At 40.9% G+C, this 23,391-nt stretch overlaps 1 protein-coding gene across 1 annotated transcript in view; it reads right to left on the bottom strand.

Moving 5' to 3' along the window:
- LOC104617307 (F-box/WD repeat-containing protein 1A-like) overlaps positions 1-20,568 on the bottom strand; it is a gene marked incomplete at its 3' end in the record, with an annotated part of 43,738 nt that extends 23,170 nt beyond the window's left edge. Inside the window, exons 1-2 of the mRNA XM_010282583.1 lie at positions 20,488-20,568; positions 7,909-7,998 (exon numbers count right to left, since the gene is read on the bottom strand). Of these exons, the coding sequence (XP_010280885.1) occupies positions 7,909-7,935 (27 nt within the window). The remainder of the gene's footprint in view (positions 1-7,908; positions 7,999-20,487) is intronic.
- Between the last annotated feature and the right edge of the window lie 2,823 nt (positions 20,569-23,391).

The following is a 23,391-nucleotide window of genomic DNA, read 5'->3' as shown; positions in this document are numbered from 1 at the left end:
GCAACACGCCTCTTTCCCTGCCAGCTGTCTGCTGAAAAGGCACAGGCTTGTTCCTTGGCCCTAACAATGCAATTACAGCCCTGCAGATCGCACTGTTTGTGCATTAAGTACAGAGCCAAAACGAGGCGAATTGATCGTTTGACTTTTGGAGGAGCCATGTGATCTCGGCGTGCGGGTGATCCGGCATGCATCGGTGGGCAATGCTGCAGTACGCGCCTGGCGATGAACTCGCTCCACGCTATTTCCCCTCCCTGCCCGCTCCTAACAGTGAGGACGTTGGAGCCTACCCCATGCTAACCCCCGTTGGTCTACTAAAACGGGCTCATTTTTAGCAGCATTTTTAGTGAGGCTAAACCCAGGACTCGCTCTGCCTTCTGAAAGTCAACACTTGGCCACACCAATGGCTTCCCTGCAGCAGGCTGCACTACGAAATGATCACTCCAGCATTTCACACAAGCTTTAGCGCAAGAATCGGACTTATTTTTCAAACAACTTTTTCAATTCTTGCCTTTGAAAAATACTGAAAACATATCTAGTTAATGTCATGTTGATGGCATTTGTATTCTCTAGCATCTAAGGGTGCTGCCACTGTGGGTGACTAAGCAGCAATGCTTCTCTTCATGTTTGCCACCATTTACCACTAAAGCCACCAGTGATTTGTATCCCAAACTGTTTCACATTTCCAGCACAAAGGATCCCAAAGTACTCCATACGTGCAAGTCCGGTTTGTTTCATAACTCTTATCCTGGTGAACACTCCTTTCAAGCTTACCTGACAGGACTTGAATAAAGACCTCACGGCCGTAATTCTTTATGCAGAGTGTCACTCACCAAACCTGCAAACACTTGGGGTGGTACTACAGCATCTGACACTACACACAATACAGGTGCTGGGGAATTTTGATAAGGATGCCAGGTTAAGTTCTAAATTTTAAAAGATTTCTGTTACATCTTCCATGCCTGTACACTGAAAGCATCCCAGGATGATTCAGTTTCGAAGGGACCTCAGGAGTCCTCCAGCCCAACCTCCTGCTCAAAGCAGGATACGTTATGAGGTCAGACCAGTAGCTCAGGGCTTCATCTAGCCTGGTCTTGAAAACCTCCAAGGATTGAGGCTGCAGAGCCTCCACAAGCAACCTGTTCCAGTTGACTGTCATCACCACAAAAAAGTTTTTCCTTATAACCAGGCAAACCTGAGAAGGAGTTTCTAAGATCTGTGTGGGAGCCCTTCCAAGCATTCACTGAACTCAACTTCACAGGTAACACAATTTGCTTTCTTGAGATTTCAAACCCAGGGCTCCAAAAAGTATTAGAAACAACTCCATCGAGCTGACTGAACTTTCAAAATTATTCTTCATATTAAGATTTTGCGTATCACCTGACTGACCATCCTTACTGCAGAGCTTTGAGAACTGATCTCCAGAATACACTTAGAGACCCTCAGCTATAAAGCAATTTATGAGTTCACTATCATATCACTATTTCTTCAAAGTCTCTTTTCCATTTTAAAAAAAAAGTGTAATCCTTTTTTAATTTGTGGATTCATTGACATGCAAAGTCATTTTGTGTGGTAAGAGAAGCAGAAATGACAACCACTCCACAGTGTTTGCGTAACTGAAGACTAAAGAACCCTGTTTACATGTAGTTTAACACTCAAAAGAAACTCTGAACAGCTGAAATGCCTTATAAATAGCTCAGACCCAGAGGAAGTGCAAACGTCTGCATTGTGAATTGTAGATCTTAATTACAGACAATGGCTGGTACAGCAAGTAGCACGGAAAAAAAAAAAGTGAAACAGTTGCACTGTTCATGGTTGGCAATAATTCTTCAGGAAAATATTTACTATCAATCAGTTATGAGAAAAGGGACTCTGTGCTCATAAAACAGCACGTTGCTTCTCATACCAGGACCATTTTGCTTCAGCATAATCTGAATTTAAACAGCTTGTTTCCTGCGGATATAATTTTGGAAATAAATAAAACAAGTCTATCAAAATCTGGAGAATGTGTATGGTGGGGTGGGGTGGGGGGAGCAGGAATATCACATTTCTTTTTCAGTCATTTGCAAAGAGGTTATTAGACCGAGGGGAAGCTAAGCATAAAGATCGTCCTGACCTGAAAAAATATATCAAAAATTAGAAACTCACAATTAAGATAAAAGTAGACATATTACTACGAAAGGAAGATCATCATTAGGTCAAAGCTTTTAGATAAACCTCCGATGCTGTTTTCTGCTTGTGCTGTCTAAATACTGAGAAGTCACAGCTTCAAAGCGCCTTTTGAACATTAAGTAATCCAGCCATGTCTCTGCAATACCCACCATTCACAAAACCCTTTTGAATACCTACAACAGAAGGGTAAAATGACATATTTAAATCTCTATTAGCCAGTGGCTGAGGCACTGTTCATGCAGTTTGCAACAGTCTCAAAAGCTGTCATCCCAGAGAAAGATACATCCAAGCCACAAGAGGGGACATTGCTATCATGGGGTTTGGAGCTGGAAGCATGTCCACTGACAGCCCTTCTGCATCATTACACAGAAACTTAGTACTAAAAATTAAGGTATGGAGGACCATGCTTTCTCATTGAAACAGTGAAAGGAGTATGAGGAAACTGAATGTAGCTAGTCAAATAATATTTGTTCATGATTAAATTGCTCTAATTTCGATCTCAAGGACTGGAAAGGCTTCAAAAGCACTGGAAAACCATGCATTACCTGAAGATTACCGACTCAGTGGTACATCACAGCAGAACTCTGAGTCGGTTGTGTTGTTCAGGCAAAGCAAATGCAGGGACACTCTCAGGAAAGAGGAGCCATCAATCTGTGACATAAAGGGACTTGAGAGTACAAGAGGGACACTCTTCAGATCAATTTGTCCTACTGCCAACTGGAACATCCAGCCTGGAACCCTAAATGTTTGTTTATTAAAGAGTACTCATGGTTTCTCCTTTGAATTCATATAAAAATTCTGAGCTCAATGTTATTATTGTGCAGACTTTTTATTCTAAAAATTCAGAAGTAGTGATGCAGAAAGAACTGACAAAGGAAGGTAGAATTCAATTACATCCACCACTCCTTGCTTTAGCTGAATCATCCTTCAATGTAAAATGTGTAGCTATGGCTAAATACTATGCATCTTTGAAAGAAAATTTCACAGAGCATACTTGAAGTGCCAAGCCCTGCTCTGTTTCCAGAATTGAGCAGAACATAGCTCTGCCCCGTCTACACTACAAACAGCTTGCCAAGTAGGCAGAACATCACTACATGCTTAAGCAGGACTTTTCATCCAAGGGTCAAAAAAGGCATCAAACAGTTACGTTTCACAACATTTCTGCAAAGAGAGTATTACTCAGTTCCCTTTTTGAAGGGTAACAGGAAAAGTCATCATGGCTACAGAGAATAAAATCACAGTGCTAAAAATAAAGGATATAAATCCTTTCTAGGTTCCTAGTTCAATACTGTAACCACTGCAGCATGTACATTTAAAAGTCTGATGAACAGCAATCAAAGATTCCCTAGAAGATACAACATGCTTAAAAGACCCTGAGAAGTCCTTAGGTTTGCTGGGACCTTAAAAAGCAGGACCAGTTATCACATGTGGGTAAGTAAAGAGTAGCCTAAAACAGAAGTCTAATTTTTCAAGGATGGTGTGCTTGACTATTTTTCTTCCGCAAGTCTCACTCATCTCAAATCAAGATAGAAGCAGAGAACCTCTCCCAGCTGCTGCTGAGTTCAGAACTAAGTAGAAACCTGGGGATGCTGTATGCCATTTAGAAGGTGTCTTTGTGCTGTCTCTGGCAGGTATGCCACAGGGTACCGATTTCTGGCACATGTAGGAAAGAATTCAGTGTGCAAAATGAAACTGAGAACACTTCTTTATATATCAGACACAGACAAAATGGAACTGACTGCAGGAGTTCATAAACAGTAAAGACCTATCTAATGAATACAAGAAATGGGCACTGACTGTAGAACTCTGTAAGGTCAGCTGTATGCTAGTCTCTTGTTGGAAAAGAAAAGGGCACTTTGAATCAGAAGAATATTTCCATGATCCAGGGAAGTGCAAAATTTAATGGACTCCAAGTGAACAGCAAAACTCAAGCCTAATACAGCCCACATTATGTAAGGTAAGACCTCTGTTTGAAAACAGGAATATATATAATCCATCCAAGCAAAGACTCAGCCAAGGAGACTGGAGACACATTAGAGCATCCCCCACTGCACAGCAAATAGAAAGTGTGAAGGTCACCACAGAAGGTAAGTGGTCCCGGACGCAGAACTGAAGAGAAACTTGTCTGCACACCCAAGAGCGTCACAAGAATCCTAGTGACATACCAGATGCCAAGGGATTTTTAACTGTGCCCCTCTCTAATTGAGGATTAAGCACACACCAACACCATTATCTGGCCTAAAGATACTGGCTTACAAAATATGGAACAAACAATAGGAACAGATGCTCATTTGGCCAGATTTCAATAAGCCTCATTAAAACCAAACACCCTGTCCTTGGAGCTCAGGTTCATGCTACATTTCTACCTTATTTAAGCACCTAGCACGAATTCCTGAGAAAGCTGTCTACTTGTGGTTGCACACCAGTAGTATAATGAAAAAAATCTTCTCACAGACATTTTTTGTTTCTACAGAGACAAATAGGAGGATTTTTTTTCATATGTGTGTGTGTACATACATACATAAGAACAAAATTAGAGACTGCATTTCCTTTTTAAAGACATTAGGTTAAATACACATCATACCTGTTGAACACTCAAACACAATGGGCAACAAGATGCCAAAAGATTAATGGAAAAACTCCTGAGAATGGAAGATCACTGATATTACAGATCACACAGGTGACATCTGTGCATTGTAATATATAATTTTGAATTCAAGATCCCACCTCTTTAGTCAAAACATGACCACACTTGAAACAATTTCTACTGCTCCTTATTTGCTTCTACCCAAACATGCCCAAGGCTCAATGGAGTTTCAGAGGACAGATACCAGAAAAGCACAGCTAAGAACAAAATACAAAGACTCATAGGAACATGATATTCTAGTTTTATTTTTAAGTGCCTGAATAAAACTAGGTAATTCATAGGTTTGCAAAAGCCACTGAGCACTTGGCTGCAGAGTCTGCATAACACTGTATAGAAGATCGGGCAGACAAGGTTTCCTAACAAACACAGACTTCCTTGAGTGGTCCAAAAGACAGTAGCCATACACTCTCTTCGTACTTGAAAATGCATATATGTTTATAATAAACTTCTTTTCCCTCCATTTTAGAAAGAATGCCAGTTGTTAAGTTGGCAAGTTACATCTGACTGTCCTGTTTCAGAAGCACCCCATCACAAGAGAGCTTGATGGATGAACAGTGCTTCAGTCTGAAAAAAGACATCTCAATATTGATGTGTGTGGCCTCAAGGGAAACTGCATGTCATTCTTTGAACAAACTTTAGAAACATCCAGCACACAAGCAGCAAATGGCATTAATACAACCTTAAGAGAACACAATTTTCTTTTTTGCAAGTAGGTACAGAATCAGAAATTCTGTTTTTGGAAAAAACATTGTTGTAGACTGACTGATGCTTCTGACAAGCATGTGATAATGCTGACTGTGGCTCCCAGTCAGGGCTGATACTGCCCTGCAGAATCAGAAAAGGTAAATCATGATTTGCAAAGTAATCTTTTCCTGTCTTTCAATGCCAATTTAAAAAAAAAAGTTTAACCCCTTTTCCAAAAGTGCTGCAGATAAAGAAACCCACAGTTACGCCTTCCAGTATCCACCTTCTTGACAAAACATTTTAAAGTCCAAGGCTATAGGACACATCAATCATGGAGGATAAAACTCGCCATGTGCATAAGGCTAGGAGAAGGCCTCTGAACTCCTTAAATCTCGTTTAAGCCCTTCACCTAGGGAACATTTAACACTTGTGCCATTTGCCTATGCCATCGCTGAGCCATCTGCATTTAGCTAGCTGAATTTACAAATGCTTCAGCACTTCTGGAATTTGAAAGACAAGCTTTCTTAGAACCTATTTCATCTTGGTTTGTAGCTGGGAAGGCAAAGGAAAGGAGTACAATAGCCAGGCAAGCTTATACTAGGAGAAATATATCCCTAGAAAAGTCCTCACGTTTTTTTCATGTGTGTATATATATATAAAATAGGTATGTATGTGTGTGTATATGTATGCACATATACATGTACATACATGTTTTTGCATATATATGTGATAGCATATTGTCCTACAGCATATAGAGACACAATAGTTCAAAACACATGCTTTTTCATCTCCAAGGTGATGGTTCAAATTCATCCTCAATAACATGAAACAAGTCTTGCTGCTCCTGCCTTGAGCCCTAACCACACCTCTTACCATGATCCCACTGAAACACAGTTTTAGAAGAGTTTATTATTTAAGGCATTAGGATGCTAAAGGTAGATAATTTCAGTTAAGAGAGGCATCATGTGAATTAGCTGTAGGTCTTGCACATCTTTGCTCCTTAGAAGATGATCAGGTAAAACAAGATGCTATAAAGCAGATGGGGTTGAATGGGGTTACTCTACCCAGCTTGCTGGGAGCTGCTTCATGGTATCAGAATAATGCTGTACGTCAATATAATTCAGTCAGAGCTGCTCTGGTGCTTTGCTCGAAGAGTTTCATCTACTTTGTATCATAAAACACCTTAGGAAGCAGTGTGCAGTACTAGTCGTCTTAAGCTAAGAATGGAGGTGTCAGTATTAAATGTTAGCACTTTGTACCAAGATTGGTAGCTTCTCTCAGAAGTGCTCCTCCACTGGAAGGTGACCCAGCACGTCAAGCGCAGTTTGTGAGCGCTAAAGCCACCTGTAAGCATCATGACAAACTTTTATGATGGCCAATTCCCTGACAGGAAACAAAAGTAATGGGACATCCAAATTGCACCAGCAAAATCCCAGCAAAGATTTAGCTGGGAAAGTGTCTTAAAGGTCAATACAAAAGCGAGCCCCAAAGGGACAAGGCACCTTTAACAACCATCCAACGTATGAAAAAAAAAGACTTCAAGAAGATCAAGGAATAAATAACTGAAAGAGAAAACAGGCTTTTGAGTGGTCAGGTTTGTGGTGACAAAGGAGCAACAAAATGCCAGCTGGTTTCGGTAACAGATGGCTGCGTGCACTGATCTGTCCTGCATGCCCATTCTAAACTTCCTTTCAGTGGAAATATGAAGCTTACACAAGGCTAAACGCATCCTTTGCACTGCCCTTTTATACATACTGCATCACGGTTCAGATGTTTTCCACTCATAAACAGCCCTACGTGTGTATTAGTTTACTCCAGTTACGTTGAATTTTAAGAAAAGCGGGTGCCTAATGGCACCTAATCTTTTCCAATCACATCTACTACAATTCTCAAGGAATGATTTTTCTCTGATGGGCTAATATATACATTTTCTTACCGTTCTGACTGCCATATCTTCCTCTTCCCTTTCCCTTAAACACAGCTTTCACTGTACTTTAATTAAAAGGTCTTTCTTTTTGCACCTCCCCTCTCGTAGCTAAGAAAGGGAACCATGATACAAAGAGCTCATATGCAGTATTTTTAGCATGTATCTGAACATTTATCATTTGAAGTTGCCACAGCTAATTACATGGCAGGCATAGGTCATCCCACTGGAAAAGCCCATTACTTGTACAGCAGAATGAACCCTTCAATCCTAGATAGCTCAGGACTCAAGTAATCATTTCCAACTGAGAAAAACAGCAGGTCTGAAAACCCTACACCGAAGGACAGAAAAGCCTACCCAAAATACTTGCTTTCTGTTTAAATATTTTTTTCTAACTGTATTTTTTAACAAGAATTTTTCTTTGATTAACAGTGAACAATCTGCTAGAAAATAAACTCAAACCCAAAGCCGTTCTCTTACTTACTTTGGCCACACAATTTTCAGTCTTCATAGCAGTGCTTCCTAGACATACTGTTTCCTGGTTTAAGCAGAGTCTGGCACAGCTGTTGTAGGTCTGCAGAAAGATTAAAATGCTTATGAATAGAAGAACACGATTTTCTTTCAGGCACCACATTTTTGGCACAGGAATCCACAACTCTACTACATTTCCTTTTTCCTAAGGTGTAAACGTTTCAAACCAAAATAGCTTACAGCACAAGCCTATGCTGAGGGCATGCATGTCGTCTGAGAAGCTATGTACAACTTTATAGTTCTGAGATACAAAGAAAAAAAGATTTTTCTCCTCTTTTCCTTTGAAAAAGGAAAATATCTGATCTCAGTTGTTCAGTCTTTCATAAAATGCTGCATAACTGAACAACTAAAGCAAGGTGATTTCTACATGCTAGTTATCACAGTTTATGTCAGATATTAATAAACATCCCCGGTCTTTATCAGGTAAAAATATATGGGGACAGTACAAAGGTTATAATCAGAAGGGAGCAAATGCAGACCACATCTCACTTGTTGTATTTAGTCTTCCCAATTTTGGAAAGCTTTTTCTTTTAAAGTGGAATGTCTTTTTTTCTTTAACTCATACACTGGTCTGCCCAGGGGACCCTCAGCTGGGGCTGCAGACTCTGGAGTTTTTGCAGAACACATTTACTCATAGCCTCTCCCTTTTTTAAGGGCAGCATACAAACAGTACTTATGAAGTGTGCTTAAAATTATACTTTGGTTGATTTAGCTATTTAAACTAAGATGCTTGAAGAACTCAGGAGTTTCTAATGGAGGCTTCCCCCCGCAACTTTCAACACCTTTTTAATTACTACTTGATTAAGCTCACATTTTCTAGCAGTAGGAGAATAGTAGCACCTAAGAGCTCCAGTATTGGATTAAAACCCCAGCCCTGTTGCCATTTACAGAAAACTGCTCCCAAGCAAAAGTGACAGCCCAAAAGCAAGCACAAACTTGCCTTCTTGCAAGAGTAGTAAGTGGACCACAGAGAAGATGTTGCTACCTCAAATAGTTACGTGGGGAAAACCCAAGAAGCATGTTGAAAGAGAATGAAATTAAACTTGCTACAAAGACACTTCCAAGAGCACTAAGTAAAACATACTAACATTCATGATATTTTTAAGATTGCCTTAAGGGGAGGACGTGCAAAGATTTGTAGTGAACTGCCTGTCAGTTCTCTCCCTGTAATATTTGTTGGCAATCTCTGAAGATCCTTCTTTCAGGGCTTGCTATGGGTTTCTATTTGTTTGATTTGAAACTAATTCAACCCCAAACCTGAAATAGGTTACAGAATCTGTGGACAACGCTGGCATTCTAAGGGCTCCTAAACCTCTCCCTCTGTTCCAAAGCCACATCATCAGAGCTAGATTCCCTCAGCACCAAGCACCAACAAATGATCTCCCCTTTCTGCCCCTTTGCCCCAGGCCTGGCTCTGCGCAAGGTGAAGGCAGCAGCAACACACAAACCTGCAGAGGAACACATCGCAAAGGACGCCAGAGGCAAGACTGCAGCGATTAAAAGGGGGGTTATGCTGAGCAATAGGAGACACGTCCACAGTCCCAGCATTCCCAATAGTTTCCAGCTCAAGAGGACTGTTAAGCACCAACTGGTGGGAACTGAGTGTTCACAATCGGTTTATAACATTATTCACCTAAGTTCTTACAATCCTCGTTAAACACTCTCTACTGCCCACCATGGAAAATCAGTATACTGGCTCAGGAGGATCTGTACTGGTCTGGCACAGCACAGACACTTGTAGAAATTCAGGAAATCACAGTCCTTTCCACCTTACTTCTTTACAGACCCCCTTTAAACTGCATGATGAAACAGAAACAAAGAGGAGCACAGAAGCCCTATCTTCTCCATCGCTTTAGCAGTTCATGTTTTATTTCTCAGTGAGCTCTCTAATCAGAAAAGAACCAGTGACAGACAGGAATGCAGAATATCCTGGCTCCAGCAGATCTCCTTACAAGTTATAACATCGATATCTGCTGTGACTAGCAGCCAGCTAGTAATTTCTGACTCTGGATCCAGAAGGAGAAACTGAAAAATTGAAACACACAAATCCTTTCAAAGTGCCGTGCATATGAACAGAGTGCATCTTTCAGCAGGGGAGGTTCAGATTCAAACTGGGATTAGGCCACAAGCAAACACAAGTCTGATGGACCCAATTTAGCCTTTTCCAAATATTTGCCAACATCATAAAACCATCACTCTGGTATGCACAGCACTTTCTCCTCAGAAAAAAAGATCAGAATAGCATAAACTTTTATAAATCCTGGCTTAGATGCAGTGGCCGAAGTGGTGGACAGAAAGTTGACACCATCTGCTTTGCACTGACATTCAGACAATGCCATACAAACCTCATTTTATAAGCATCACATTAGTTAAATTCAACCAGATTCTGAAGGTGAAAAACCACAAAGGGGTGATAAGATTCTTCGTTCATTGTTTACACTTATGTAATTTAACCCATTAATCATAAATCTGTGATTCCTTTCATTTGCAATTTAATTCCTAAAATTACAGTAGCAGTGTTTCTGCACAACTTATCTGCTACATACTGTAAATTTTATGAGGAGTCCTGACTCCTGACTCAAAGAAAGCTACTAACTCCACTTTGCAGATGAAAAGCTCAGCCACAAAAACATTTACTGAAAGCAACAGGGAAGCCTGTGAGCCGAACTCAGATCTTGTCAGTCTTTTTCCTCCTAAAACAGGTACGCACAAACCTTGGTAGCAAGCCAGCTTTTTAAAAGCTGGGCTTACAACAGGCTTTCTCTCTTAGTAGACAGTCCAAATACACAATGTGAAATACTAAATGCCAAATTTGAAAATCCTAGAACTTTCTGAGAAGGAAGGAAGCTTGCTATGTCACTATTCATAAGTGGTGTGTATGTCAGAATGTAGATATAAATAATTATTCCAATGTATTGCTTAATTTTTGTTATTTTCATTCACACAGTACATCTTACTGTGAACAGCACCAACTGATTTTCCAGCATAACTTGTTCATCAAATCCCACAATACCAGGACTAGTGACACTTGATGGAACTAGTACAGTATAAATTTAAAGCAGACAAAATTAAACACTTCATACAGCAGGCAGTGAACTTTGGAGCTTGCTGCCCCAGGACCCTGAAGGGAAACAACATTAGCAAGTGGAAAAAGGGATTAAATAAACTCATGGCCAGCAGGTCCATAGAGTACTTGGCAGAGGTATCCCCCAGACATCCCTAGTGCAACAGCGGTAGATGCTGCAGGAGCAGGAGGGGAACGGAGCACAGGGAGCAACCAGACCCGTTTGCTCTTATTCAACAGCATCTTCCACTGACAGTGCTGGAGTCGGCACTGGATGAGCAGACGCTGAGTCTGACTGACCTGGGCATTCCCATGCTCTCAATACCCCTCTGCCCTTTCACAACATGCCAATGGTACTTAAATCCCTCCTTCCCAACCTTTTCAGCCACAGAAAGGAGACAAGAACATGCTTTTACTGTGAGAATCAACTTTTACACAGGAATTTTACTACATAAAGATCTATGTAAGTGACAAATTACCTGACAACATTTAGTCCTTCAGCAGCAATTAGTTTCTCAATAAAAGTAGTGGGGAAAAAAAAGAAACTTAAAAGGAGTATGTATAATGGATTCAACGCATCAGGATGCAGATTCAAGAATAAAACATACAGTGATCTTCAGTTCAATGGCCATTACTATGTTTGCAAAGTTACAAAGTTCTGCTGTTCTTATTTTCACATTCTCACAGAAAAATGCATGATTAGCCTTGCGGGATGAACGAAAAGGATGAAGAAGATTCATGTATGTGTTCTACAATATGCTTAAAAAGGTTTCAAGCAAAAATGGAGACAAAAGCCTAGTTCTCCCTTAAAGTCCAGGGTAAAAAGGAGGTAACGTCACTCAACTTAATAGGTCTCAATAGAAACTTCCTGACAATGTTGCAAGAAGCTGCATCTGGCTCATGAAGTCAAGTCATAAGAAGCTGGGAGAATATATTGCGAAGGTAGTACTATATGGCTGCCCTCTGTAGGCAGCAGTTACTGGCTATTGTGAGACACAAGATTACTGCTGGACATAGAGATTTGATTTAATCTGGTATTGTTACATTTGTGTTCGTTCGCTAAGAGTTACTAGTGAATAGACCTAACTGAAAGTAGAATGAATGTCGTATCATCAAGTAATAACACTGCAACATCCAAGTACCTCTTTTCCTACATTCTGATGCCTACGGGAACATTGACTAACCGGGAAGAAAACCAAGAAAATCAAAACCCGAGCCTCAGAAAAGCAGATTTCTCAAGCTCACCTTTAAAGCTTGGCCCTTTTATGAATCTTACCTAATTTACACCAAAACTGTTCAAGTTTCTCCCCACCTTTCATCAAGATAAAGAGGTTTCTTTGCGAAGGAAAACCAGTCTGAAATGGTAGCCTGGTTCAATGCCACAGGCAGATAGCTTTGCGTTGGAGTGCTTTAATATGTTTTTATATTGCATATAAAGCATGCAAACGTAAACCAGTTTGTTGAAAACTACCCTTTTTGTGGAAGCTGGCTGTAATTCTGAACAACTTTTCAATTTTCACACTGCTGCTAGGGTAAAACATTTTAAAGAGTTTAATTTTTACCGTGGCTTCAATGACACGAGATTATCTAACAAAGTAATGGTTAATCAATAGAGGGTTTAGTTGTCAGGTGAAACATATAACACACTAAAAGGGATTGATTGCAAGGCTCCTCCTTATTTACTGTGAGGTATATATTTAAAATGACACAAACTTGTTACCAAGCTGCATTCCTTTAACCTTGCAAAAGCCATTTGAGAACAGTGTTAAGCAGCCTTATAGCAAAACAAGTTCTAATGAAAAAAAACCCCAACCCTACAAGTATATGGCAGCACCAAATCATGTCAGAAGCAGGGGAACCACAAAGCAGTATTCACTCTCAGCCAAAGGCTTAAAATGCCACTGCGACGCTAGACTATGGTTCACTAAAGATAGAGCTGTATCTGATCTCATTCCGTAAGTGTGTTTGGTTACATTTTTCTTTTTAAAGAAAGTATGATCCTGCTCTTTGACACAAACACATAAACATTTCTACTCGTATCCATGTAGCTCTGGATGAACACTGAATGCCAACCCAAAGTCTCGAACCCCAGGCAGAACTCTGTGTGTGTATGTATGCACACTTCTCCGCCAACTGAAATCCATTTCTTTGGCCATTTATTCCAAGAATCCCCAGTCCCTGAACAAAACTCCACTTTTTAATAGAAGCTGCAACCCAGGAGTTCAATAAGATTCCCCCACACACACCCAGTTAATAATTACATGATTTATCAGAGAAAGATAACACTAATAAAAACACAGCAAAAAGACAAAACCCATACCCTCCCTTCAAGTCATTTTCAGGGAAAAGATTATTAAACTGTTCTTTTTGAACAAGGGCTTTCGTAGCTAAGCACAAATTGCCAAACGGTTAGAAAAAAGTTATTAGACTCGGAAGAATTCAGCAGAAGTGGGAAGTTATATAAACAAATCACTCCAGCAGATTTGGAAAGATAACTTTCATCTTACTTAGAGTCTTAGGAGACCTGCATTAATTAGCCTTTAAAGGTCTTTCACATGGACTATTTAAAATAAATGCAATTTATTTATTTATTTCAAATGAGGTGCTTCTTCTGAAAGAATTAAGTAATCTCAACAAATTTAAAAACGTTTTTATAAACAGGTAATTAAAAAGAAGACTAGAATTAAGTCAAGCTGTAAGACATTACCCAGGATTCGTCACGCTTTTTTTCTTAAGGCGAAATTTTTGTTATCCCTAGCCCAGCCTTGGGAAGGGTAGTCTCCACGGAAAGTCATAAGACAAAATAAAGACTAGCCAAACAAAAAACTAGATCATTTACAGGATTTTCCCTAAAGCACAGTTTGTCATATTGCAATTACACCTTGCCGACTGTGAAAGCCAGAGTCCTTAATATTGCCACTAGAGGGAAGACGTGTCTCAACACATGGCAATGGTAGTTGGGGAGTGGGTTTTCTTGAGCAATTACCATAACAAAGCTCCCTTGGCTGTGTGTACCTTCTAATTACTCAGTACAATTAAAATGACTTACCTAAAACAAACAGGAAAAAAAAAGGCCCCTAAACCAAAAAAACTCAAGACAATACAAACAAAAGGCCTTACTCCAATCTGCCTGTTATCTGAAATTACATTAAAGCTGACGATTTTTTTTCCTTGTCCATCAGTGCACAAGGGGGGAAACAAAAAAGGAATATGCCACAATGCCCAAACACCACGGGGTTGTTCAGCAAGGTAAAAGCATTAAAACAAATAAAAACAAAGAGCAAGGAGAACTAGATCTCTTGTTAAAGAAAAGAAGAAAAAAAAAAAAGAAAAAGGAAATGTCGTGGTATTTAGCCATCTGGTAGCTGCTTGAAAACAAATTGTCCTCAAAAGAGCAGAAATACAGTATGTCTTCTCTCAGTTCACTGGCTTATGAATCAGACTTCTTCCCCCCGCTCCTTTTTTTTTTTTAAAAATACAGGCATGGTAATGTTAGGCTTCTGTGCTGCCGCTTTCACTTCCCCCCTGTCCCACTGTGCAAAGATAACTATGGTCATCCCGGTCAGATCCAGTTATTCCAACTTGGATGCGTTATTTGCAGTCTTTTGGGATACATCTTATTGGGCCCATTGTTCAAAATCCCTCAGGATTTTTTGTTCCCTGACAGCTACTTGCTGATTTTTAAACCCTTAAATCTTTCATTTTATAAGGCGCGTCATTAAGGGAAGATGGCAGCCAAGTGATTTTTCTTTCCATTGACGATTTGTGACATTTTTCCAGCAGCGTGCAAGGTGTTGAAAACCTGGCAGCTGTTACCTCCCGGGATGAAGCTCCTTTTTTATCCTCCCTTGACAGTTTAACTCAATGGGTCAGCACCTTTAAAGACTGCAAAGTACCACTGAAGTGGATGGAGGCTTGAATTACTGCTCCCTCCCTAATCAATGTAAACCCTCACTGCAGGTGAAACTCTTCATCTATAGAGGTGCATGGGGGAGGAAAATGTAATGCCCTGAGCCAGATGGTTTTCATCTTGTTTTTTAAAGAAGAAAGGAACAAGCTAACAAGGGGACAGCTACTTTGTTAGCTTCTTGGCCTCTCTCATGGCTTTGGATCCCCAGGGTTCCAGCCACACAAGGGAAAGAATACAGAAAAACATAAACACTTAAAGAAATATAACTAGGGGGCTGGCAACACGCTGCTTTCAAAGAGTTGAGAGCCCTGTTCAGCGCTTTATTTATCACTGCCCACGTTCTTCGGATGGTAAGTGGACATGGACACAAAGGGCAGTGGGGAGCAGACAACACTTGCAATTTACTCAATTACAGAGGAATGCAGAAATGCGGTGGGGTGACAGATTCCTATTAGCACTAATGCTGAAAGAGCCCAGTGGCCTTTCTGCCACAAGGCAGCATTCCCATTGTAACTTAGGCTCCGGCACAACCCGCCTTGGCTAGTTTTTTAACATGCATTAAGTGTCACAGAGGAATGGAAATGATTTTTTGTTGTTGTCGGACAATAAAGAAAAAAATTAAACAGAAAGAACAATCTTAAAAGTAAGACTAAGGATGTACTTCTAGCAATTTCAGGAGGCTTTTCAGCCAGCAACTCCTTGCCAGCAAGTGTTAATAACATAAAAGAGGAGGCAACCAGGATGACTTTATAGACCAGGTACGTCCTGCCTTGGCCAGCTCTCCAACAGAAGCCAAATTTCAACTGCAACGTCTTCCCCGGAGGGAGGGAGGAAAGGAAGGAGGGAGCTGAAGGACCCTCACTCCCTCCCCACTGTGTAACCTTCCCCACCAGTCGAAAAAAGGGCTTCAACTTTGCACAGCAGAAATACTTTGGAGGAGGAGAAATACGCCTGGAGAGCAGCCCTAAGCAGCGGGATGAGGCTACCAGCTGCAAGTAAACGGTTGGCAGTTGCTGCTTTTTGTCTTTCATTTTGCTCTACCTTGTTTTAACTGCTTTCTGCTTCTTACAGTTTACTTGTGTATTGTCTTTAAACTCCTAAGATCAGACTGTGCCTATTTTAACTTTGAAATAGCGCCTAGAGCATGTTTTAGGTGCTACATGTAATTTACAAAATGATCTCAAATCCATAAGAGTGAATCGAAGTAATATGCTGTGCCAAAATGGTAAGAGAGAAAATACTTGAAAATGCTAAGGAGCCTGTTTGAATGGGGTAACAGACAGGGATTTTTTTTCCCCCTTCCATCTGGAAGCTTACAGAAAGACAGCAGAGTCCAACATGAGGTTTGCAGGAGGTACGGTGCGGCAGCCTTGCTGCTGCCAGCATTTCCCCACAAGGCACCTTCGCCCACAGACAAACCACAGCAGCAAAAGGCACTTCATTACTGCTCCACCAAAGAGAAGGAAGGGAGGATTTTAAACAACCTGCATTGTGCCCGTCATCTTTAAAAACCAGCGGGGTAATCAAGTTCAGGGCAGCCCCGGACAGCTGCCCTGTGACCTATTCATGCTGACCCTCACTATTCATCACTTTCCTTAGGACTATGAGGGCAAGCTCCTGGGGAGTGACCACCACAATAGACAGATACGAGCCAACAATAATACAGTTCCTGCAAAAAAACCAGATGGCACAGCAATAAATTTACAAATCTGCATTCATGGCTCTGTTAAAAACACCCAGAAGCTAAAAGGCTGGAGGGGCCCCCAGAGAGCTTCCCCTTCCCAGTTTCTAAAGGCCATCTCTCTCCCCAAGACTATTGAGCTCATGTTCTTCATAAATGAAGAATGGAGACGTAGACCTTAAAATAACAAATGTCTGACCTAATCAATCTAGTGTTTGGGTCTAACACTAAATGATAGGCACTGAAAACTAATTATGTTTTTTGGCAAGGAAGTTGAATTAGAATGGAAACACACAGGTTAAAAAGGCACTGAAGCATTTGCGAGTCCCTTTGAAAGGGCAGCACACACACACGCTCACACGCAGGGCTTGAAACAGGAACCTGATTCAATAACTCATGCATTTATTTTTAAAATGAATCAGATTAGTCCCATGTGTGACCTGCCGGTCCATCTGTATGAGCTGGACTTAATGGGCACTCTTCTCACGCTTACTTCAGTTTGAAGTATGAGAGAGATAAATTTAGTTTAATTTTCAACAGATCAAGCTATCCATTTTCCAAATGGACCATCTGGATCAGCCTATTAAAATTAATTTATAACTTTGCAGTGTGAAAATTCGTTTGTTAGCTTAAATAAAGTTGCCAAAAACTTTTGCCACTTGTCATTGTTTCTTCTGAAGTCTGTTTTCATACTATGATTTTCAGTTTACCCCTTCAAAATTTAATTTCGTCAGATCGAGCACTCAACAACTGAACGTTTGCATCCTTGCTTCCAAGTCTGTCATAGCTTAGATCTTTTCACTGTTCCAGCTAACAGTGTCAAGTTCATTGCCTTTTTCCATTTCCTTTCCCAGTCCTAATCTCCATGACTTCTGCCTTGCTGCCCCTCATGCACCTAAGAGTGGCTATGCCTTCCACTTCCAGCACGCTAAGGACACAGCTTCACTTGTTGAGACTTCTGAAGACATCCTTCTCCAAAAACCATTTTAATCAACAGAAGAATGATATTTCTCCTAGTAAGAGGTCCATAGCACCGAGCAATGGGTGTCTTCAGTCCCTGCTTACAACTTCAGATGCCTAAGTAACCATTACACCTCCTTATTACCTCCACCTTTGGTATGCCTGTTCCACAAACCCATCCAAGAAAACATTTCTGGCTAAGGCTGCACAGCACCGCAAACAGGGCAAGAAAAGGTAATGCATCTTTACTTAAACTTGTCAGCAGCTGAACATGTCAAGACATCATACTTCCCCTGAAGTGGTCTGATACATCTCATTAATTTTCTAAAACTAGTCAAAAAGTACTAAATATGTGGACATTTTCACTGGAAAAACCATTTAAGGAAACAGACTTCTCCTCTACCCACATACACACATTCAATTTCTCTGTGCATGTAGGTCCATGTTCCCCAATAATGAAATTTTAACAGTGGTGTCTTAAGGGAGGGACAGAAAACACGAAACTATACACTCAGTATTTACCAAGTTAGCATTTTTCCGCTAAGGTGGAAAGCACTTTTTGTGTATTACTGCTTTGACAATATTTGCAGGTCAGATCTTTTTGGTTTTACAAAATATTGATAGATGTAAGACAGGGTAGCCACTCTGCATTCCTTCCTGTAGGAGGTGCAGATCTTTCCAATAAATATCACACTAGTCATTGATTATGAGTATATGGGCACATGGCCGCATAGGCATCTGATTTCTGCAACTAGAGTTGGAAAATTCCCCACTGCTTCTTGCCCATCACTAATAGAGAAGAGGAGCCATGTGAGCTTCCAAAATGCTCAGCTTTATTTATGCCTACAGGAAGAACCAAAATTCCTTCTACAATAGGCACAAAACTGTGGTCAATCACCTCCTGTGACCTGGACAAGAGGGCATTCACTTTAAGACTATGACTACATCTTGAACTTCTCGACAAACACTGTTCTCAACACAAAAGGCCCCAGATAGCAATCACAAGACCCAAGGATTTTGTCCTGCATCTGTAAAGGTCGGACACAAAGATGGAGACTGATACAACACCTCAACAATATCCTGAAACACAGCTAACCATCTTTGATGTAAGCAATGTCCATGTGAATTATTTCCAATATGAAATATCTGGATAGTACAAGTGGTTTTTATTCTTGATATCTAGTCACCTTGCTTATGATGAATTGTCGGCCTGTGGGAAAGACAGCTCTCCTTGGACACTAAGAATACTTCTGCAGACTGAAATAAAACGCAAGGGAAACCCAACTCAAATAATCGTACTTTCTTGATCTGTGTAATACTGCTCATGAATATTTGTCTCCTCCTTAACCAATAATCAGGAAGAAGGACTCAGTGTGATGAGAAGGCACACAAAACAATTAACTCATGTTCCTTTTGACTTAACATCTCTTATTATGACCCTTATCTTGGAGAAGAGACATACATCTTTTCCTGTTGAACGTTAAGTCTTGCCATCAATAAGATAAGTCTGAGATGGAAAAAAAAACCCTCAGTTTTCTGGTGTGCTGGGGACCTTGTTTGCTATTCTGGAGATACACAGAAGGGACCTAGCAGCATTGCTCTCTTCCTCTAGCTTTCATTGTTTGCTTCTGAATGCCAGAAACATTTTAAGTTTGGTGTAACATATTTAATCCATTCTACAAGGTAATCTTTCTCAGCAATATCTGGGACCTCACTCATTATCCTAGCGTATTGCCTCTTTACTAAAGGACTTATGTGGACTACATCTGTTAGATAGACCTGTCTTACCCACATGTAGTCCTTCACATGACACCTACTCCCACAAAATCAAACACTCCTAACACAATACATTATTAAAAAAAAGAAAAAACCTCAACAAAAAACCACCAACAACAAAAACACAAACCCAAACCAACCATCCCCCCGAAAACAACAACTCTGACCACAAGCACATTGTATCAAAAAGACATTTCTTCCTTTACTATGCTTCTGACCCACAATTTCTCTTGGAAATAGCAGCAGTGGGGCAGTGTGTTACCATCCTATTCCTCTGCCCGAGACTACTGCTCCTGTGGCTGAGACGAGAAGGAAATGTGCCAATTCCTCAGCTGTTGCAATGTGTGGCCTGGGGTATTCACTTAAGTCACGTTCATCAATGATTTTACTCCGATACACCAGGCAGCAGCCTTGGGCAGCTGAGGCATGGACATATTTTTCTTCTGCTGCCTGAAGGTTGCAGCAGGGAGAAAGAGCAAGGTGAAAAAGGATCTGAAATCACTAAATCCAACTCAAATCCCCCCAAAATCAAAAGTCAGACTCCCTTTGTTGGGATTAAAAACAGTGATTCTTTTGAATTGGTAAGAAATTTGCTTTACTATATATAAAAGGCAAAGAGATTATGTTTTTATCAGATCACCCTGTCTCCTTTCTACCTGTTAGTAATTTGTACAAGTGTAGAAGAAACAAGAACAGGTCATTTTTCAGGTAGTTAACCTGGACATGAAGAAAATTTAGAAAATTTACCTTCAAGGGCAATGAAAAGCTTAATTGTTGTAGAACACTTTGAGACTCTTGATCTGAAGCAAGGTAAAATATACTACAAAACAAGACAGGAACAACTGCAGAAGAAAAGGCTGAAGAGTTCTTGACGAACACCAAATGGAGAAAGGTAAAACTAGAGAGTCACAGCTGACTGCCCTATACAGAAGTCTAGATTTCTTTAGAGTGAGTCATCAAACTCTCCTGAAAGCTAAATTTCTGTGTCTGATTTTCCTGAACAAAAAATTTCTTTTTCAGACTTCAAAAGAGAAAAGAAAGGATTTCCATGAGCACAAGTCAGACTTCAGTTTCCAGAAGCATTTAAGGATTCAAATAGCTAGAAAGTTTTATTGCATTTTTAAAGAGACTGATCACATACCTGTCTAAGTGAATTCTTCTCAGGAATGATCTTCCTAGGGGGCTCATCATTATTACAGTCTTCTCTCTCAGAGGAATTCTGTGAAAGAAAGTAAGCTTTAATTCAGTTCTTATCCCTAATATTACTCTACGAGGAGAAAAGAAACAGCATATTTGTACTACACAGGCTGTAGTATTTTACGCATACATATACCGGAGGCTAACTTGTACTTTTAAGCCAAACAGCTTGTTATGGCAGAGAAAGAATTTCTCCTCCTCAACACAACAATGCACCACTGTGCAGATATCTATTGAAGCAGCCTGTGCTTTGGGGATTTATTCTGAAACTACCAATAACGGCCACTTTGAAAATGTGGTTGGATCAGCATGGTGACACCAGTGCTTCTAACACCCCAGAATAACTATTTAAAATAATGGAAATTTCTTGTAAACGAAAGGTTGTTAATGGGTGCAACTCTTGTTCTCTGTGCCCCTATGCTTTTAATCTGACTAACAATTATTAATTGCACTGAGTCTGCTTGGCTGCCAAGAGTCATATAGAAATGATGATAGAGCTAAATTCTGGTGAAAGATGTTGTCAAGAGATCCTTAAAGAAAAAATTGTGTAGGTAGCATATGATACTATGGTTATATTTTTCACTCCTACCCCCGACTCTACATAGATGTACAATTTCCAGAAAGACTGATGCTCCAAAACTTAAGCTACCACCTCCAAAAAAGAGCATCAGTAACACAAGAGAAGGCAGGCAAGTAGAAATAAGATGGCTTTTCCAGCATGAGTAAGAAAGACCACCAGGAGACTTGTGTCCTGCTAACCTCATGATTAAAACCAATTATTACTTGCTTTAGAGTAAAGACAGGCTACAGTTATCTCAGAACATGCACGGTCTGTAGTAAACATTTGGTTAAAAACTGCTGGGTATGTGGGGAGAATCCTGTCCTCGCTGCCAAAGTCAGCTCCTCGGGAAGACAGCATTCCTTTGCACGGGTTCAGCCACAGCATTGACAGAGCAATGACAGCCAGCTTAGGGGGAATCCCACACACACATCTAAAATCCGTTTGATCACCGCAGTATTCATAGCCTCAGGCCACATTCCCACGCATTCAATAGTGAGCAACTAAACAGGTTTTAAAGAGATACAGAAAAACTGCTTAGGGAGAGCTCTGCCAGGATAAGAGTGGTTTTCCAGTTACTTGCAGACAAGCTCAGGAGCGCGTACGCTAAGGCAGAAGTTTGCATTCTGTACCTCTCCCCCCTCATCCCCCAAAATAACCTGTCCTTCGCTGAGCACGGCTCTGCCCAGCTTCTCGCAGAGCCAGCTTCCAGCCCAACACCTTGGGAGACAGAAGTGGCATCTGTTGGCAAAGGAGGAGCTGGGCCCTGTGAAGAGCCAGCACGGCAGAGCAGGCCCAGCAGAAGGCACGCGGGCTGCGGGAAGCCATCAGAAGAGCAGTGCGCCTGTGCCCACCGCAGCGCTGCGTCATCAGGCACCGTCCAGGCAGCTCAGGTGTGCCGGGCTGGCGAAGGGGACGAAAAGGTCCAGCCGGGAGGCAGGGCAGGGGTAGAAGCTGTTTGCTGAGAAACGGCAAATGGGGAGGGAAGGGGGAACGCAACAAAAAACCCCCAAACATTTGGGATGTCATAAATGGGTCGGGAGGATTCTGTGCAAAGCAAGGCTTTGCAGACCAACTAGTGATTTTGGATTTTTTTTTTTTAAAAAGATACAGAACTCGCAAGGCACCACAACATCCTGGATGCTGTTTTATAATGGAAATCAATCCTAAACAGGCCTAACAAATTGCTGCAAGAGGGCAGCTTTTAAAAGTTTTCATGTGAGGTCTCAGCCAGGACCAAGTTATTACATTAAATCCAGCTTAGAAAGGACTGCAGTCATAAAAACATACAAGCTAGAATCACATATCTCCAAAAAGGAAGGTCAGACATTAAAGTCGCTCTTTTCTGCTCATGAAATACAGTTTAGGAAGTGCTTAATTCAACTAAGGATTTTAATTTTTGCACTTTGGAGAAAAAGACCAATTCCAAGAAACGTAAGAATCTGAGGTGAGTTACAATATGTTTCCAGCAAATGCATTTTGCTCGGAGGTTTGAGGGGGTTGTTTGCTATTTCTGGATGCTTTTTCAACAGCCACCTCCTCTCCTACAGTAAGTGCCAAAACGATTTCCTCTTCCAAATAACCCTTCTACAACAGTGAAATCTTGCATTCTTCTCACCTTTCAAAGCCATTAAGGATCCTCCCTCAAAAAACATCAAAAAGCAAGAAAATCAGTGCTGCTGGTGAACTGTCAGCCCTTATTTTGAAATTTCTAGTTACTGCAAAGCACCAAGTTATCTACTTTTTGTTTAAGCTGAGCATCTAATTTTAAGAGCAAGCAGAGGGCCATTTTGCATTCATTATCTTTATAGGTGGCAAGGCTAAGAGGTTGGCTGAACAAAGACCAGACAAAGACTGCCAAGTGCATATGGTGGTTCACAGCTTGGCGTCTCACCATTCTACAGCACCAACACAGCAGCTCCGATAGCAGACTATTAAAGAGGAGCGCTGCTCATGCACTTTTGTCGGCAAGTAAGTTACGCTTGGTGAAGACAGAATGACTGGAAAGCATTACACTTAAGAAAAAGCACAGCTGTTTATAAATCCCGCTCATTTCTCAGGAATAGGAAACCCATCAATCCAGGTGCAGGTATGACGCTCTGCGTATTCCAGGACTAACTGTAGCTGTGCGGAAAAGAATTTCATTTGATAGGGCAACACTTAGCCACGACCATGGGAAGAGCATAACGTAGTCAACTGAAATGGTACATCTATATATTTATCCTTGCTGAACAAGGTGGGAGGAGGGATAAGAGTGTGCGAGGTCAGAATAAGGTTTTCTTCAGCAGG

The sequence above is a fragment of the Phaethon lepturus genome, unplaced genomic scaffold (assembly GCF_000687285.1).
Source record: "Phaethon lepturus isolate BGI_N335 unplaced genomic scaffold, ASM68728v1 scaffold41812, whole genome shotgun sequence".
Lineage (NCBI taxonomy): Eukaryota > Metazoa > Chordata > Aves > Phaethontiformes > Phaethontidae > Phaethon > Phaethon lepturus.
This window is presented reverse-complemented; position numbering and strand designations above follow the sequence as displayed.